At 43.2% G+C, this 18,169-nt stretch overlaps 2 protein-coding genes across 6 annotated transcripts in view; one reads left to right on the top strand and one right to left on the bottom strand.

Moving 5' to 3' along the window:
- The window catches only part of MDN1 (midasin AAA ATPase 1), a 258,414-nt gene extending 256,922 nt beyond the window's left edge, over positions 1-1,492 (top strand). Inside the window, exon 102 of the mRNA XM_075202780.1 lies at positions 637-1,492. Coding sequence (XP_075058881.1) covers positions 637-825 — 189 coding nt within the window. The 3' untranslated portion in view covers positions 826-1,492. The remainder of the gene's footprint in view (positions 1-636) is intronic.
- A 16,291-nt stretch (positions 1,493-17,783) lies between these two features.
- The window catches only part of ANKRD6 (ankyrin repeat domain 6), a 176,123-nt gene continuing 175,737 nt past the window's right edge, over positions 17,784-18,169 (bottom strand). For all 5 annotated transcript variants that reach the window (XM_075202779.1, XM_075202775.1, XM_075202778.1 and 2 more), the window contains one exon: positions 17,784-18,169. This exon is cut by the window's right edge and continues 899 nt beyond it. The gene's annotated coding sequence lies outside the window, so the exon portion shown is untranslated.

Raw genomic sequence — 18,169 nt, 5'->3', positions numbered from 1 at the left:
CTAGATGGAGCGCTGAAAGCTTTTTTTCTTAGCTGTTTCTCTCCTGAATGACAACCGCTGTTGTGCATCATTCTGGCATGCAGCTCTCAGTTTCTTAAGACTTCAATTGTATTTGTGATGTTTAACATGAAATTATATCCTCCTCACCGGTCGGTGGTCTACATAATATATTTTCACTTTTCTAAGTGTTCATCTGCATTACAGTGGAAATGAATGCTTGTTTCACATGATTTTCTCATTTTAAAAATTCAATTGATTGGTATGTGAAATGTTCCTATATTTTATTGGGTTCTTTGTTTTTGTTTTCCAAAGAGCATAGACAGATGCTTTCCGAATTTCCTTTATTTTTTGGGAATTACATCCTTTAATAACTTTGATATTGCTTGATCTCATGATGAAGAACATGAAATCTGTATACTTCATAGTACCGCCAGTGGCCAGGTTTGGGTTGCTTAGCAGGACTGAGGAAATCTGCGAGTAAGGCATACCCATGTTCTAGTCAATAAGAGCCACGAAGACACATACCATTATCAAAATACTCTTGAAAGCTGTATTACATTGTTGAGTTTTACTGCATATACTTTCTACCTTGTTAGTGTAACTCTTAACGCTTTTTTTTTTTATTCTTATTTCAAGGATTCCATCTTGGATATTAAAGTGCCGATTTTTACTGACCCCAAAGAAATGCCCAAAATGATATCTTACATGGAACAATTTCCGTTTCCATTCTACATCATTCTGCGAGATGTGAATGCACTTCCAGAAACCCTTAGTGATGCCCTCAGGCAGTGGTTTGAATTGGTGACTACCTCAGAGCACATGTAAAACATGTTTTGATAAATACACAGAAGCCTCTGCACTTTTACATCAGCAGTGTTGAAAAGAGATCAGGGGAGGACCATGGACCTCTGTTCAATGTGATATTACAGCATGTCCTGCAGCTCAGGTCAAGTCATTTCAGTGATGCAGGAAGCTATGCATTGATCAATGACACAGTTTACCTCTTATGTAGAAATTGGCATACCTCCAGCAATGTAACAGAACTTGTTGGCTTTTCTTGTATGTAACTTAATAAAACATTTATTATAATAACGACCCACTGCGTACGGCAGTGCATAACTAATAAGTTGTGGATTAATGAAGCAAAAAGACTGTAATGTTATATAATGTGTAGGGACGGTGGTTGGTTATGTTCATATTTTTCCCAAGTTAGAGAAATTAAAGCTTAGGTATTACTTTTTTATTAAACCAAAGTTCAATAGAAAAGGTTTGATCAGAGAACACAAATGTTTCTAGTTTTGTTGTGACCTAAATTGTTTTTCCATGCTTTGTGAAATGTATTGTTGTAAATTGCAACATTATACTGTGAAGTCTGCACATTTTGTACAATATTATTAGGACATACAGGTTCTTTGTTTGACATATGTCTACAAAACCATTTTTTTTTAATCTTAATAGCTATGCAGCCTAATAAAAATTGTTCATAACTTTACATTTCTGATTTTTTTTCAATCTGGAAACCTGTGATTATGACTTTCACAACTTATTCATATAGCACCACTAATTCTGTAGCGCTGTACAGAGATATACTGTAATGCAGTATACTGGAGCATTCCCCATTTTGTCATAAGCACAGCATATAATACTTAATTATTTATTGAAGTTTTCTCCCAGGAATGAGCAATCCCTTAAACTTGCTAATAGAGATATATGTATGCATATATATATATGCATATATATATATATATATATATATATATATGTATATATATATGTATAAGTATATGTGTGTGTGTGTATACATGTATGTGTTTATCTATCTCTAAACAGACATTTTGATGTACAGTGTGTTAGTACTCAGTTGCATGTCCTTTGAGTAATAGTAGAACCCCTGAACTCTGGTGCTCAGGATGCCTGGGGCTTGTGGGAACCCTGGGCAAAAGAAAGAGGCACCTGAGAAGGATATATCTAGTGTATCGGATTGATTCCTGGATTCTCAATAGAAACAAACACGGCAAGTGACCACGTATTACAAAAGATGCACTTCCTCTACCTACTGTGCCTCAGTTGATATTTAGGGAGGCTTGAAGTGTTTAGAACCAGCGCACAATGTCTAGGAGGACCTTTTCTTGTACTGTACTAAACCTGAAAAAAAACTGACATTTTGCTACAGGGAAATGTGAATTTGAGAGGATGTTGTGGGACTCAGTTGCCCTTTCCATTGTTGCATTATTTTATGGGTCTTTTATGTTCTGGTCTGAAAAAGGCAATGTGGCCAAAGGATTTTGAACACATCTACCAACAAAGCCTTGAGTCCAAGGCATGTAGATAGCTGATTCAACATTTTCCATTATGGGCATATAATCCTGCATCATTGTCCCACTAAAATGTCACTCTTTAGAACCAGGGTTACAGGCAGGCTTAAGGGCTGAATCAGTGGTAGTGAAAAAGCTCTTAATGTTCTCCTTAAAAAGTCAGTAATGTGTGTATACTTCCAGAGATTTCCCACAAAGCTCTCCCTGAGAAAGTGGTTCAGGAAGAGAGACTTATGAAGAGAAAGTGAGGAAAAATGACAGATCTAGCAAACTTTTCCCTAAAATGGGAGGATTGGGATGAATATCTAAATGTTCTGCTCTCTAAGTATCATTTGTATAAGGGATTTCTACATATTCTGATGCAGAAAAGGAATCTGCTGTGTGGCCAAAACTTTGGTGGCTACATATTATTCATCTCCGACTTCTCCCTCCAACTTGTGTCAACAAATAAAGTGTACATTGCGCTTGTGGTAAACTACAATACTAAATGTAAATGTGTTAAATACATTCAAAAATATTTTTTTAATTCAGAAGCTGTGTACTTTCTTCCTGTAATAGGCGTAGGAGTTCCTTTTTTTCCAGTGTCACATATAAAAGACAAACAGAAAAAAATCATAGTGCAAACAGTAGATTGAATAATTATCAGCACAGACTCTTCAATCTCTAAAATTCCAATACTTTCAATTTAAACTTATTCACAGATGTGGTTCAATTATATATTTTTTTTTGGGGATGTAAATCTAAGGCATATATTGCTACATGTGAAGGTAGCACAGATGAATCTAGAGAAATTTTTCTGTTTATAGTCTCCCTCCAGCTTGTCTAAGGAAGTTGGTCAAGGGGTTTCCAACACAACAAAGCTTGTTGAGCTCCTACTACCCTTGACAAGACAGCTTAAGAGCTTGATCCAGGCTGACTTGGGATGCAAAGCTTTCCACCATCCTGGTCCACATCACTGTGCTTCCTGTGTTAGCCTGGGGCTGAGAAAGGCAAGCAATAGGCTGCATAAGACAGTATGGACCGGGCAGCCTTTCCCTGGTTGTCCTAAGGTAAGTTTAGTCTGACACTTGACATATGTATTAATAAGGTGTCTGTTTTAGCACGCTTCCCGTTAGATATAGATTCTGGTGTCTCAAAAATGTAGGTTTAAGATGCCCAGGGGACAATAATCAAACTTTCCTGCTTTCCTGCAGGGTTTGGATAGTATATAGTAAGCCTGAGCTGCAGGTAGTCGGGGGGAGTGCTGGCAACCACAGTTTAGACTAGTGCTATATTTCCGCGATTTTCGTGCGGGGGGGAGGGGGGCGGTGCCGTGAGTTAAGAGCCAGAGGGGAAGAGGTGCAGGGAGAGGGGTGAGAGCCTGGGAAAAACGGGGTGCAGGGAGAGGGGTTAGAGCCTGGGAAAAAGGGGGTGCAGGAAGAGGGCTGAGAGCCAGGGGGGAAGGGGGGTGCAGGAAGAGGGGTGAGAGCCAGGGAAAGGGGGGGGGTGCATATAGAGGGGTGAGGGCCAGGGAAAGAGGGAGTGCAGATGGGTGAGAGCCAGGGAAAAAGCCGGGGATGGGGGGGGGGGGTAGAGGTTGCAGGAAAAGGGGTGAGAGAGCCGGGGGGGGGGGGGGGGGGAGAAAGTGCAGGAAGAGGGGTGAGAGAGCCGGGGGGAGGGGGTAGAGGGTGCAGGTGAGAGGAACAAAGGAGAAGATGGTGCAGGGGCATAGGTAAAAGAAAGTGTAAAGGGAGAGACATCTTAAGAATGGGAATGTCAGGGATGCAGCCATCATAAAACACAATTAGTAATGAAGAATGAGAATGCACAGAGGGGACAAGTGTTAAAAAAAAAAAATCAAGCCTTCATACTCCATTCACTTATATTTTCCATACCCCCACTTCTAAATTTCCACTTTGACCACTGCCCTCTGTCTCTGCTCCCGACTGCCTGTGTGAGCTGACTGCTGCTGATCTCTCCTCGCCTAGCGCGCCCAGTAGGAGAACAGAACACAGGATGCACTAATCAAGTAAGTTCATATATTTTCTCGTGTGCAATGTGTTTTTAACCATCCTTTCTTGAACTGGGGTCACTATTGTGTATCCAATGACATTTAAAACACTATATTGCTCATTATTGCGCTGTAATGTTTCTTGCATATTTATCTGTACAGAGATTTTTAATTAAGAGGAGAAAAACACTGCTTGTCATAAATTTTATCTGCGATTGTGTCAATATATCTATTTTTGTTTGCATTGTAAATGGTGTATTAAGCTGCTCCTGGGACTCACACTCTCAGTATCTGATATGCTGTACCAATTTTTATTTGTGAATGAATTTTTGTCTTGGCACTAATGTTATTTGGGGGCACTACTGTATGGCATAATATGATTTGGGGGCACTATTGTGGCCAAATATGAATTTAAGGTAATGCTATGTGGCATGATATGAACTGGGGGCACTACGGTGTAGCATAATATGAACTTCTGCCAAAAGCAAGTCTCTCATTGTTAAATATGACGGGGACCCAAATAAGTTACTGTACCGGGGCCCAAAATTCGTCTTGTCGGCCCTGCCTGTGAGTCATGGGGGTAGACGTCTCCAGGTAAATAATCTAAATGTTTCCTATCTAATCAAACTGATGGATCACATCCAATTATCTCTCACCCACCTCCTCTATCCCCCTTAATTTATATACTGTGTTATTTAAAATGAACAGAAAAGACGCATATCCAGTTACTGTGGTAAAAAAAATATTTTTCTCCGATATTTTGCTGTAGATGGAAATTCTTTTAATGCGGCCGCGTGGGTTCAAATGATCATTCAATAGTTATGTTTTTTCTGATATATTTATGAGAGCCATTCCATTCATGTGAAATGATTCATGAAAATTCTGCCATTACTATTTAATTGAGAGAAAAGCTTACCTGTTACCTATATCTGTGTAAGTACTTTGTTGTTGCTATTTTGTGGGAGATTTGAAAAAAGCAAAACATTGGTTTCCGACAATGGCGCCTTTATAATTGGTGGTATTGCTCTAGTATAGGGTGGCGTGGTGGCGGCATTGTTGTAGTGTGTTTGGGGCTTAGTATTGCTACTAAGTAGGAGAGGGTATTGCTGTAATGTGGGGGTGATGCTGGTTGCTGTAATGTGGGTGGGTATTGATGTAGTATGAGTGTGTGTGGGAGGTTATTTATTGCTGTAATTTGGGTATTAAAAATGTATTGCCATGGTATTTATTGATTTAATTGGAGTGCTAACAATGTAATGTTGAGGGTCATTAGGAGAAATAAATATCCCCTCCACACCCACACTCATACTACATCATGTTGTTCTGCACCAGCAACGCACACTGAGCCAGCATCAGCGTGCAACAATATAGTGGATGGAGCCCACAGCAGGTGGGCCTGTGTGCTTTAAATGCCAGGGCTGATTTTTATTCCCAGTCCGGCCCTGCTGTGGACACAAGACAGGATGGGATCCTTGTTATTTCTACCATCTGCATGTTAGTCAAGGTTAGTCATATTTATTGAACCACAAATAAAGTATTACTAGATAAAGTAAAAAACAATTAGAAAAATACATATGTTTGTGGTTGGAGTACTGTAAAAAGTAAAAACTTAACCAAAGAATTTATTTGCTTTTCATAATACTGACTGAATTAAAAAAAAACCCATGCATTTAGAATGTTATGTTTTCTTTTTCAACCAGTCTGGGAGACACTGCTAGCACGGGTTGTAGGTGGCGAGTGTGGGAGTTATCACTTATCTAGTTAAATTTAAACATGCTGACAGCAACCCCCCTGTAGCTCCTCTGTTTAGATTAATTGCCCAAGGAGTTGGGCGTACTTTCTCCTGACTAGTGATAATTAGTAAGGTTTTATGTAATATTTTACTTGTATTTATTTAGAATGGTATCACAACCAGCTGCAGTGTGCAATTAGAAACAGCACGCTGTGCCCATAGCAGCGGATCAGGGTCTTTTAAAAAAATAAATCAAGAGACACACGACCTGCCTTCCTCCTTTTACAGAGTTGATGGAAATTGCGGAAGCAGGTCGGTCACAGCCGGACCGCAAAGTAGTAGTTTCTAGGAGATTTGTGGCCCTGTACCCATTACAGTTCAATAACGTCTGTTGGGAGCAGATACCAATGGCTTGCGCGCCACACCACTATGCCAGATCCAGTCACAGCTTTCCTTCAGGATGCTACTGAACGGAAAGTGGAAGAATTTCTAAAATCCATCTACGTGACACAGGAGCCTCATTTAGACCCATGTTGTCTTCAGCATGTGTTGCCAGGGCCATGGAAACAAGGGCTGACCAACTTGCTGCAGGACTACAGGATTCGGACCTACTTCCCCTTGCTCTGCACCTCAAAGAGGCGTTGGGCTATTTGTATGAGGCTGCTCAGAATGGTCTGCCACCAAGAAGATATCATGGTAAGGGACAGTTTTTCTGGGGGTGTTTTTAAATCTCCTTGTGGGAGGCAGAGGAAGTTATGGATTACCCTGCAGGAAAGTCTGGACGCCCATTCCGCACGGCCCCAGAAGCTTCCACTTACCGGGTGGAATTGGAGCAAAGGGTAATTTGTGAGGTGTCAAAGGAGCAGAAAGTTATATGCTTTTACTCCAGACTAATAATAATAGAAAAGTACAGCAAAGGCTTCAACAGCTGGTGTAGATTTAAGGGTCGAACTCGCTTTGTAGGCGCAAGAAAGTTCAAGATTGAATAAAATTGTTAAATTTTGTGGTGTGGTGGAGGGTGGGATATAGATAGGGCAGTAATTAATGTCAGTAGATCTAAAAGGTATGTGCCCATATAAAAAAAAAAAAGCATCAGAAGACGAAGGGCAGAGCGGGATAAAGCCCACCGACAAACTATGAATGAGACCAAAGATAGCGAACATGATAGTCATTGCCATGCAAATATGACTCCTCAGCAAATTGCCCATCACAGAGAAAACAATTGAAGAGCTAACAGGAAGAGGTAATATCACGTCAATGCCTACAAAGTCAGCGAACAAGATGCCACACCATTCTTGATGTTGGTAGCTTTGATGAAACAAATATTAATGCTCATAACTGTGGTCCCACGAACAGTATTTGTGAATTTCGCCATGCTTAGCATTTTGCGGCTGAGCAGTCATCTGACAAACTATTCAATCAGTGCTGCCACAAGGGTAAAGTCATATTGGATGCAATAAGGTCTGCCCGTTATTGAGAACTTAATGAAAGGACAGGATGAATATTACAAAAATTTCTTTGACAACATAAGATCGATTAATAGTGCTTTGGGATTTGCATCTATGGTGCAAATTTTGCCCCACTACCTGGCTACGGTCCCTATTGTTTCCGAATTAATGGTCAAATTTATCATCAAGCAGGAACTTTGCAGCAAATAAGTACCAACGAAAGTTTGCGCATCTGTATATATTAGACCCAGATTACATCAAATGAAGAGTGCAATCCTGATCTGATGTAAGATTTAAGTAGTTTCATGTCTCAATTTAATCAATTTGTTTTAAGACGTTGAACGAGAAAGCATTAATAATGTTGCACTCATGGCGTTGAACCAGCAGAGGTGAGCATGGCAATTGTTCAAGACCGCATGTATGAGGGGAGCGTGAAATAGGCATTTACATTTAACAAAAGTTAACTAATTATCAAGATGACAGACCTGTCACTCACCGGACTGTGAGTGCTTCTTCCCGGACATTTAGGAACCGTGGCCGTCCTCCATCCTGAGGGACTGCGCATGCGCAGCCCTTTCTAAACCTTCAGTGTATGTTCCTTTAACTTAATTGGCAGATCAGGCAACCTCCCTATATTAAGCACCTGTGGTCAACACCACGTTGCCTGATCTTGGAGTCTCATTCCCCATGAGTCTCTGAAGGTGTTCCTGTGTTTCCTCGTTTATTCAGCCCAGCTGATTCCTGTGGTTTCCAAACCACTTCTACCTCTGTGGTTTCCAAACCACTTCTACTACTGTGGTTCCCATACCACTTCTACCATCTACTGTATCATCGTGACTGTGAGCTGATTCCTATCCGCTGCCTCCGTGCACTACAGTCTTCTAACCACTTCAACTCTACCATGTATCATTGGGACTGTTAGCTGATGCCTATCCGCTGCCTCCGTGCACTACAGTCTTTCATTCACATCCACTCACCTGTTCATGATTGTGACTGCCAGCTGAGTCCTATCCGCTGCCTCCGTGCACTACAGGCTTCAACCTGCAACTCGTCTGTGTTTCATCATCGTGACTGCTAGCTGATTCCTATCCGCTGCCTCCGTGCACTACAGTCTTCAACCTGCAACTCGTCTGTGTTTCATCATCGTGACTGCTAGCTGATTCCTATCCGCTGCCTCCGTGCACTACAGGCTTCAACCTGCAACTCGTCTGTGTTTCATCATCGTGACTGCTAGCTGATTCCTATCCGCTGCCTCCGTGCACTACAGTCTTCAACCTGCAACCCGTCTGTGTTTCATCGTGACTGTTTGGCTGATTCCTATCCGCTGCCTCTGTGCGCTTCAGTCTTCAGTCCTTGTCAACTCTCCCGTGTTTCCTTGAGTCTCTGCCACTATTGCTACCCGCTACTCTCCGTGATCAACAGTTCCAGTTCAACTCTGCTCTCCCGTGTCCCATCGTTACTGCACCTGCTGGTTGCTATTGGCTACCTCCGTGTTCCCGCAGAGACCCGCTGTTGCTACTCCTCAGCGCTACTCATCCATCTACTGCTGATCCGCTCTCCACGCTTTCCTGTGTTCCCTGCTGGTCTACCTACCTGTGCGCTGCACCTGCTAGACCACCGCTTCACCCATCCAGGGACTTTGCATCCTGCCGGCCTCCTGCCGTTCAGGTATCTCTGCACTCCTGTCTGACTGCCTTCTCCTGAACCACGGTATGCATACTTCTCATTGACTGTGCTGTGTATTGCATACCTTGCTGGACTGTGTTGGTTCTCCTCTGGAGTTTGCTATCCGCTGAGTCTATTGCCATCATTGACTGTGTTATCTCGTGCTGGATTACTTCAAGAGACTTTCTATATTGACAGTGTTGTTCAGTCATTTATATTGTGCATATTACTGTGGATCAAAGTTAAGGTGCCCGTGTATATCTTGTGTTGCAGTCTCTCCCGTGCACCTCCTCACATATATATTCAGTGGTACAACTTGCTAGTGGCAGACCACTGATCCCTGTTTCCAGTTTCACCTGTTCCAGTATCCTCTCACATAGCAGTGGTACAACTTGCTAACGCAGACCACTGACTCCCCGGATACCTCCACTTGGATTCCATTCCTTCACTCAGACAGCGGTACAACTTGCTATCCGCAGACCGCTGACTCTCATCACCTCCTCGTTTCTGTTGGACATTCCTCCTCACTATAGCAGTGGTACAACTTGCTACCGCAGACCACTGACTACCTTCACGTGCCCTTTGTCCATACAGTTCCTCGTGTATTACTACCTCCATATTGCCAGTGCTGCTAGTCATAGACTTTCCTGAGCATCTCATCATCTGCTATTTCCTGTTCCGTGATCACCCTGCTACCAGAGTACCATATTACCACCTATACTGCTCTGGTAAGCCTATCACCTGGTGATCCCTGGGTAAAGACTCCTAGTGCCCGTGACAAGACCCCTCCCCAACACCTGTAGCTTCTCAGTTTAATTTGACCCCCCTTCCTTGGGGCTTTATAACAATCCAAGAACACACAACAGAAGAGCGGAAGGGAGGAAACAGTGTCCCCCAGATGGAATTAGAGAAACGGATTTACCGTAAGTATAAAAATTCTCTTTTCTCATTCGTTCACATTCTAAAGAAGCCCCCCTAAGGGAGGGACCGCTCTGACAGCCCTGCCCATAGAGCACTACGGGAAAAATTACCGAAGATGCAAAGACATAGAAATTATAAAATTTTGTAAATGTATGGACCGAGAACTAGGTGGCTGCTCTACAAAGCTGGTCCGCTGAGGCACCATTCTTCGCCGCCCAAGAAGCTCCCACCGAACAGGTGGAATGGACCGTAATCCTATCTGGCACAGGTCTATTTGCATTGACATACGCCTGCCTAATGGTTGAGGTAAGCCATCTGGCAATAGTGTGTTTGAAAGCTGGCCATCCTGCTTTACGGCAATCAAACAAAACAAACAATGAATCGGTCCTACGAATATTGGCTGCCTTCCTGACATAAAATCGGATGGCCCTGACCACATCCAGGAAATCTATAGAGTTAGGTCCAGAAGACGCCATCTCTTCGAACACTGGAATTATGATTTCCTGGTTTATATGAAATCCCGAAAACCACCTTTAGTAGGAAGGAAGGGACCGTACAGAGCACCGCCCGATCATCATGAAATACAAGAAAAGGTTCTCTACTTGAAAGAGCCCACAACTCCGACACTCTGCAAACCGACGCAATACCTAAAAGGAACGCTACTTTCCATGATAGAAAACAAAAATCTGCCGACTGCAAGGGTTCAAAGGGTGGCACTTGCAGCATATTGAGTACCAAGTTTAGATCCGAAGCTGAAGCGGGTGGAACATAAGGTGGTTATATATGCAGGACTCCCTGTAAAAAGGTCCGTATATCTGGCATATCCACCAGTCACAGAAAGAAAAATACAGAGAGAGCCGAGACTTGCACTTTTAAAGAAGCTAAATGAAGTCCTGCCTCCAAACCATCCTGTAAGAAAGCAAAAAAGTGTGGCAGGGTGGTATATATTTGCAGACACAGGTTTTCTAGCCCTCAGAGTGTCTACCACCTCGGAGAAAATCCTCTTGACTGCCAAAGATTGGCAACAGCCACACCATTAAAGCCAGCCGAGACAGTTCCTGGTGTCGGAATGGTCCTTGAAGCAGGTCGTCTCAAAGAGGCAGCCAAAGACCCTGACCCACCGCCATTAACAGAATGTCTGTGTCACAGAGCCCGAGTTTGGCATAGGCCTTGAAGCCCCGCTCTATATAGTCTTGCCCACAGAGTGGTATGCACCTGGGATCCTGCAAGGGAATATGGACTTAGCTGCTCTCTAGCCACAGGTCGCGGTCCTCTAAGGGGAATTAGAGCAGGGTGAGATGAAACCTTGGAGTGGAGCAGGATTGCTGGATGATAAATGTAGAGGTTCAGGTGAATGGCAGTGAACTGAAGCATTGAGGTCTTCAGAAAGCAAATAACTGAGAACAGATCCGATGATGAGGCACAAGGTTCTTGCAATAATACCACAGGTCTTGATCGTGGAACAGGTAACAAGGATACCGATGTGCAGATGGGAGCCGGAGAGAACAGCGACCTAACAGGTAAGGAGACCTGAAGATCTGGGAACTTGATAGAGAAACAGGTGCTTTAAATAGAGCTGACTGGCAATTAGACAATCGAGAGAATGCAGGAAGTTTTGAAAAGACCAGGTGTGCGCCTGCTCAGTTCAGACCAGCAAGTAAACGCAGGGAGCGAGAACCAAGGGAAACAGATAAGAACATTGACCAAAACGGAGGATAGCTGGTGCAATGTGTGACAGTCTGCTTACCAGACCCAATGTGGCCAAGTGGGAGCCATCTGAATTACTGGAAGACCTCCCTGCTTGACCTGCCTGAGAACACGGGAAAGCATCGAAATTGGGGGGAACATGTACTCAACCTGCAGCTCCAGGACATGGTCATGACGTTGACAGCCACCGCCAACGGGTCCCTGGCTCTTGAGCAGAATCTGAGGGAACCGCTGGATGTGCCTTGATGCCATGAGGTCCACCTGAGGACCAGCGACTGCAAGACTTCCGGATGAAGCGCCCATTCCCCCAGCATTATCGCATGACAACTTAGATAATCTGCCTCCCAGTTCTGGATGCTTGGAATGAATACTGCAGAGATTGAGGGAACCTGGCATTCTACCCATGCTAGGATCCGAGATGTCTCCCTCATTGCTGCAGAACTTCTGATCCCACCCTGTCTCTCGACATAAGCCACTGCCGTAGCATTGTCCGGATTGCAGATGGACTTGGGACCCCCGATGGATGGCCTGGGCCCCTTGCAGGACCATCCGCATGGCCATCAGTTAAGATGTTAATAAAAATGGAGGACTCCTGACACGAACGATTCTGAAGCTGGAGATGGAGGATCACAGATCCCCACCCCTTCAAGCTGGCATCTGTGGTCACTACGATCCAGGACCATTGGGCAAAGGACCTACCTATCTCCAGGTGTTCCTGGACCATCCACCACCGAATAGTCATCCGCGTCGCTGGGGACAACTGGATTAATTGGCGGTCCAAAAGCAAGTTGGATCCTGACCATTTCCTCAAGAGATCCCACTGAAAGCAGCGGAATGAAACCACCCGTAGGGAAGAGTCTTGAAGGTGGCCACCATCTTGCCTAGTAGGCGCATGCAGAGGCACCTTGATGGTCTGCTGCAGGCCAGAACTCGTGATGTGTCTTGAACTGATTTGATCTTGTCCTCTGGGAGGAATACTTTTTGTACACTGGTATCCATAATGAGCCCCAGGAAGGTCATCCTCTGGCAGGGAACCAACTGGAATTTGTGGCTATTGACTATCCAGCTGTTGCACTCCAGGGTGTTGATGGTAAGTGCCAGGTGCTGAAGTAGCAGCTGGGCTGAGAAAGCCTTGATGAGCAGGTCGTCTAGGTATGGAACTATTATCACTCCCATGGAGTGAAGACAGACCGCCAAAACCGACATTATTTTTGTAAACACCCTTGGCGCAGATGAGAGGCCAAAGGGTAGTGCCCTGAATTGGTAGTGTAAAGAACCTACCATCAAGAGAAGCAGAGTCTGGTGTTCCTCCCAGATGGGGATGTGCAGATAGGTGTATATGATGTCTATCAACACTAACTATTCTCCTGCTTCCAACCCATTTATTGCAGATCAGAGGGACTCCATGCGAAACCTGTCCACCTGCAGGTGAAGATGTAGTATCTTTAAATTTAGAATGGGTCGGAATGAGCCATCAGTCTTGGGACCCATAAAGAAGTTGGAGTAAAACCCCTGTCCTCTCTGGTTCCCAGGAACTGGGGCGATGACCCCGGCTGAAAGAAGGTGTGACACAATGAAGCATGCCCTGTCTTCTTTCGGGTTCCCAGGGCAGGTTTGTTGAAAAAACCGACAAAGGGCTGGACCTGCAAGATTTATTATGTAGCCCCTTGTCATGATTCCGCAAACCCAGCTCTCTTTGCAGGACACCATCCACTGATCCCTGGAAGCAGACGTCCTTTCACTCCTGAAGCCGCAAGAAGGGGTGGACGACAGTCAGGCTGTCAACTTCTCAGGAAACTTGGGTGAAGGACGTCTCGAAGAGTAGGAAGACCTACCTCTATGAGAGTGACCTGAGTGCTTTGGCCCTGGAGGCCTGACCTCTACCAGAGGGGCCCTCCCTGAAAGGGCTGCCCAAATGCACCGAATCTTGGACTTCTATATTTAGGTACATTTAGGTACAGGAACTCTTGCCACCAGTGACCTGGCAAATAATGTTGTCCAGTTCAGGACCAAATAAAACTGTACCTGAGTAAGGCAAAGTTTCTAACCATTTCATTGACTCGGTATATGCATCTCAGGACATGAACCAGAGTGTTCTTCTAGCTACTACAGCGGAAGCCAATGTAGAAGATGAAATGAAGGCTGCATTTTGGGCTGCCTCATATAAGTATTCTGAAGCCTCCTTGAGGTTCAGGGCCAGGGGGAGCAATTCTGAGTCCTGCAGTCTTGCCGCCAACTGGTCAGCCCATGCCTCATGGCCTTTTCGACCCATGTGGATAAAATCATGGTCTGAAGGAGGTGCCTGCCTCTACATAGATGGATTTAAAAAAAAAACCCTCAACTTTGCAGTAGGTGGCATCCTGCAGGGCGGCTGTTCCCGGCCCTGGTAGGGTAGTGTGGGCGGGCTAAGCATTCCACCGGAGTATCCACCCTTGGAATCTGTTCCCAACGTGCCAGGAAACTCCATTTTTCTTAGTTCCTCCCCCGAGTTTTCCAGCTCCTGTATAGCGATATTAAACTGCAGCTTCCACAATTAACAAGCTTGCAACAATCGCTCAAGTCTGCCTCCATACTCTGGTGGATAAAAAAGTATTTTCAAGTTTCCTCCCTCCTATTTTTGAGGAAGGAACTTGGTATGTTCCAAAAAGATAGCCACTGCTCCAATTATATACCGGCGCTGCCATAAAGGCAAGGAGCATCAGTATATCGGGTCAGCATGACAGCGGCTTAATTAATCTGCCTGTCAGCGTGGAGAAGCCATAGGTGCTGTCAGTGAAAACTGTCCAGCTCTCACTGTAAGACAGCTATAGTGCAGCTGTATGGTCAGGAAGCGTGTACTCTCTCTTTATAGTACCTGCTATCTGTATTCTTTAAAAGTAAGAGAAAAAAAATGAGCATTAGTAAAAAGGAATAAACGAGTAAAAATAAATTGAAACTAGACTAGTGGTGAAGAAAGCCAACTCCTTGGGCACTTAATCTAAAACTGAATAGCTACAGGGGTTGCAGAGGGGAGGGGTTTGTCAGCTTGATACATTTAACAAAAGTTAACTAGTTAAGTGCCAACTCCACACTCCTCTCATACAACCCCATGGTAGCAGTGTCTCCCAGACTGGATGAATGAGAAATGTATTTGGTGATCGGAAAGCTTTACCGAAAAAAAATGAATAGGCAATGTGTTAAAATGTTGATATTTTTTAAATATTCAACTAGTTGAGATGCAACAATAATACACATACATGGGGCAATTTACAATGCAGAGAAAAGTAGACCAACAATGCATTTTGTACAAACGCACCTATTTTTACACATTGGGCATACATTGAAGAACACCCCATCCTGTTCGTTGATGGATTGACTGGATTGGCTTTAATCATACCTGCAAAAAGTAAAACTAACACTTTAAAATACCACTTATATCACATTTAGACTCCCTTTTAACGGCTATTTCCACCCACTCTGAGATGCATATAAATAGTGTAAAAGGTAGCCCATTCAATGTACCTCCTGAAAAACCAAATTCTATTTTAGCATTTGTTTTATTTAAACCATGCCTGCTTCACATTTCATACATACATACATACATACATACATACATACATACATACATACATACCTACCATATCTGGGGGATGATCTACCCGTCACAAGGGCTTGTCATGTTAATCATTATGCAACACCATCAAAATGTGCTGTGTACAGGATATCGGAAGTATCATAAGTAAATAGAACTCTAAAACTAAGCACGGCTGTAAAAATGTCACAATAAAGTGCCTCCACATTTTTATATTCATAAAAAGCACCAATTATGCCACTAAATTGTGTCCTGGTGGCACTGCTGTGTGTTAGGTTGTAGCCATAATGAAATCTTCTGAATAGTGTGCTCCATTACATGCTCCAGGGCATAAGACACACCAAAGCTTTAAGTGAGCAAAACTAGAACAAACCCCCGCAACCCCCAAAAAAACTGACTCCAAAATTATCTTAACCTAAAGTTTGCTGACATGCCAGTTTTTCCTTGCAGTGACTTCAGTTCATGATAAGTTACATACAGATATTTAAATTGAGAAAAGTTTTTTTTTTTTTTTTGTTTTTTTTTTTATTTTATTCTGCTAGTTTAGAGAACCTTAGCTTTGGGTCTATGCATAATGACAACATTAAATCGACAACATTTCATAGCTAAATCAAGGTAAAAAATATTACATTGCATAGTTTTTTTCTACTTTACAGTATACCGTTCCATCTTTCCACCAGTGGTAGAAATATAGCTGTGAACATGGATGCAGTTTTGAAAACCTGTCTACAGAAAGTCATAGAAAAATTTCATTGGGTTCAGGGATGGACGGCTACCTTGTTTAATAAAGAAAAAGAAAAACCCAACTAAAACGGAAATTGTAGTTACTAAATATTACTCTCCTGCAGCCTGTGATGTCTACCTCCGCTCTCCTTTTGAGGCAAGTCTTTGTTCAAGCAAATAGTGCGTTGCCAGGTGACAAGCAGCACGTTGGATCAAGAGGGACACCAGTTAAGTAATATTCAGTATTGTTTAAATAGTAAAGATACTCTATGACATTAATCTATATAAAAGGCTGGGTATTACTGAACTGAACAATATATATTACTGGAGTGTGCTTACGTAACAAGTGTACACCATGATCTTTTCCAGTCCTCTGCAGCAGGACCGGAAGGAACTCTTTTTACTGACTGACTGCCAATTTTGGCATACTTCCTTTGCAGTGAAATGCACATTTCAGATTGGTTGATTCATAGACAGGGACAGTGATGTCACAACAACTCAGACTCAGCTTTTTGACCTGTATCTCATTAGGATATGGATGTGCCCTAAAGATGTGGGGGGAGTTGCAGCTGGGAAAATCATACTTTGTGTTTTAACATTGCTGCACTGGAAAGTCAAGTTAACTCTGAATAATGTATTTTATCACCAAGGTAAAATTCGGGGTTTAAGAATCCAATTAATTCCACTCAATATGAAACTTGTAGTTATTCCTTAGTAACTGGAATGGGGGGTTTAATCACTTAAACAAAAAAATCTCTTATTTGCACAGGTTTGCCCATGAATAAGACATCTACTGCAACTTGAGGGAGGACATCTTCGCCTTAAAAAATGAAAAGGGTGCATTTATTTATTTTAGTCATTGGATATAGGCTTGGATACCTTTCTTACAAGGAATGACATTTGTAGCTATGACTAGTAAATTATACCTTTGTAATGACTAATCTAAGTAATTAATTTTAGTAAGGAATGGCCTTTTTTCCAGCCATATTACATACTTGCCAACTCTCCCGGAATGTCCGGGAGACTCCCGAAATTCGGGTCAGTCTCCCGGGCTCCCGGGGGAGATGGCATTTCTCCCGCATTCCCGGATTTCACAGAGAATCGCGTCATTTGACGCGATTCTCGGTGAATCACACCATTTTGGAGGGCGGGACGAGGCCAATCGCGTCATTTTGGCCCCGCCCCCCGCGGGGCCGAAATGAAGCGATTGGCCTCGCCCCGCCCCCTCCCGCCCTCCAGTCTCGCCCCCTCCCGCCCTCCAGTCTCGCCCCCTCTCCCGGAAACGAGTTGGCAACTATGTCATATTATCTATGTAACTCTCTCTCTGGTTTTGTAAAATCTTCATGTTTTTCTGTAAATGTTCATCTCCCTGATGACAACAGAAAGATTCCTGGACCTCATAAGATTGCAGTTACAAGGGCAAAGAGCAGTTATGACACTGTGTTGTCTACCACAAAACATACAAAGCAAATGACCCAATTATTGTTTTGATACCTCAATGTGTAGCAAGTCATATCCACCAGTTAACTTTCACTGGTCTATAAATAGAAAGTATTTTTGTAACAAACCTCTCCAATCCCTCACATTTCAACCTCGTAACACGAGTCACAATCTTATATTTTATGTAAATTAAAATAATGCTAATGTGACATCTAGTACTTTCTCCAGTCTTCACTGGGAAGAGATGCATTGAAGACAAAATGGACTTAGATTATTTATAATGTATTATGGACTTTACTATACATTAAAGCAGGAATATTCATGCTAATGGAGGCTGAAAATGAATCCATTTCCCAGTCTACACTGGAATGTTTATTTTACTTGCACTCTGGTCTTACACTGGTTCCTTGCATGATAGCAGCAATAATCTGTGCTGAGATTCCAGATGTCTTTATATCACATTTGTGGGCAGGCCTGGGAGAACGTTCTGCATAAACAGTCCTTTTGTGAAGGACTCATTTCCTTTTGAGTCCCTCTGGCGCAGGAGAATAGATGGTCCCAACTACACTGGGAAAAGGGAGCTGCATATAAAATAACATTTCTACAGATGCAGGTGGTGGCAGTAAATACACTGGAATGCAAAGCCTACTTGTTACA

The sequence above is a fragment of the Mixophyes fleayi genome, chromosome 3 (assembly GCF_038048845.1).
Source record: "Mixophyes fleayi isolate aMixFle1 chromosome 3, aMixFle1.hap1, whole genome shotgun sequence".
Lineage (NCBI taxonomy): Eukaryota > Metazoa > Chordata > Amphibia > Anura > Limnodynastidae > Mixophyes > Mixophyes fleayi.
Note: the sequence above shows the minus strand (reverse complement) of the source record. Positions and strands in the feature narration are given on the sequence as shown.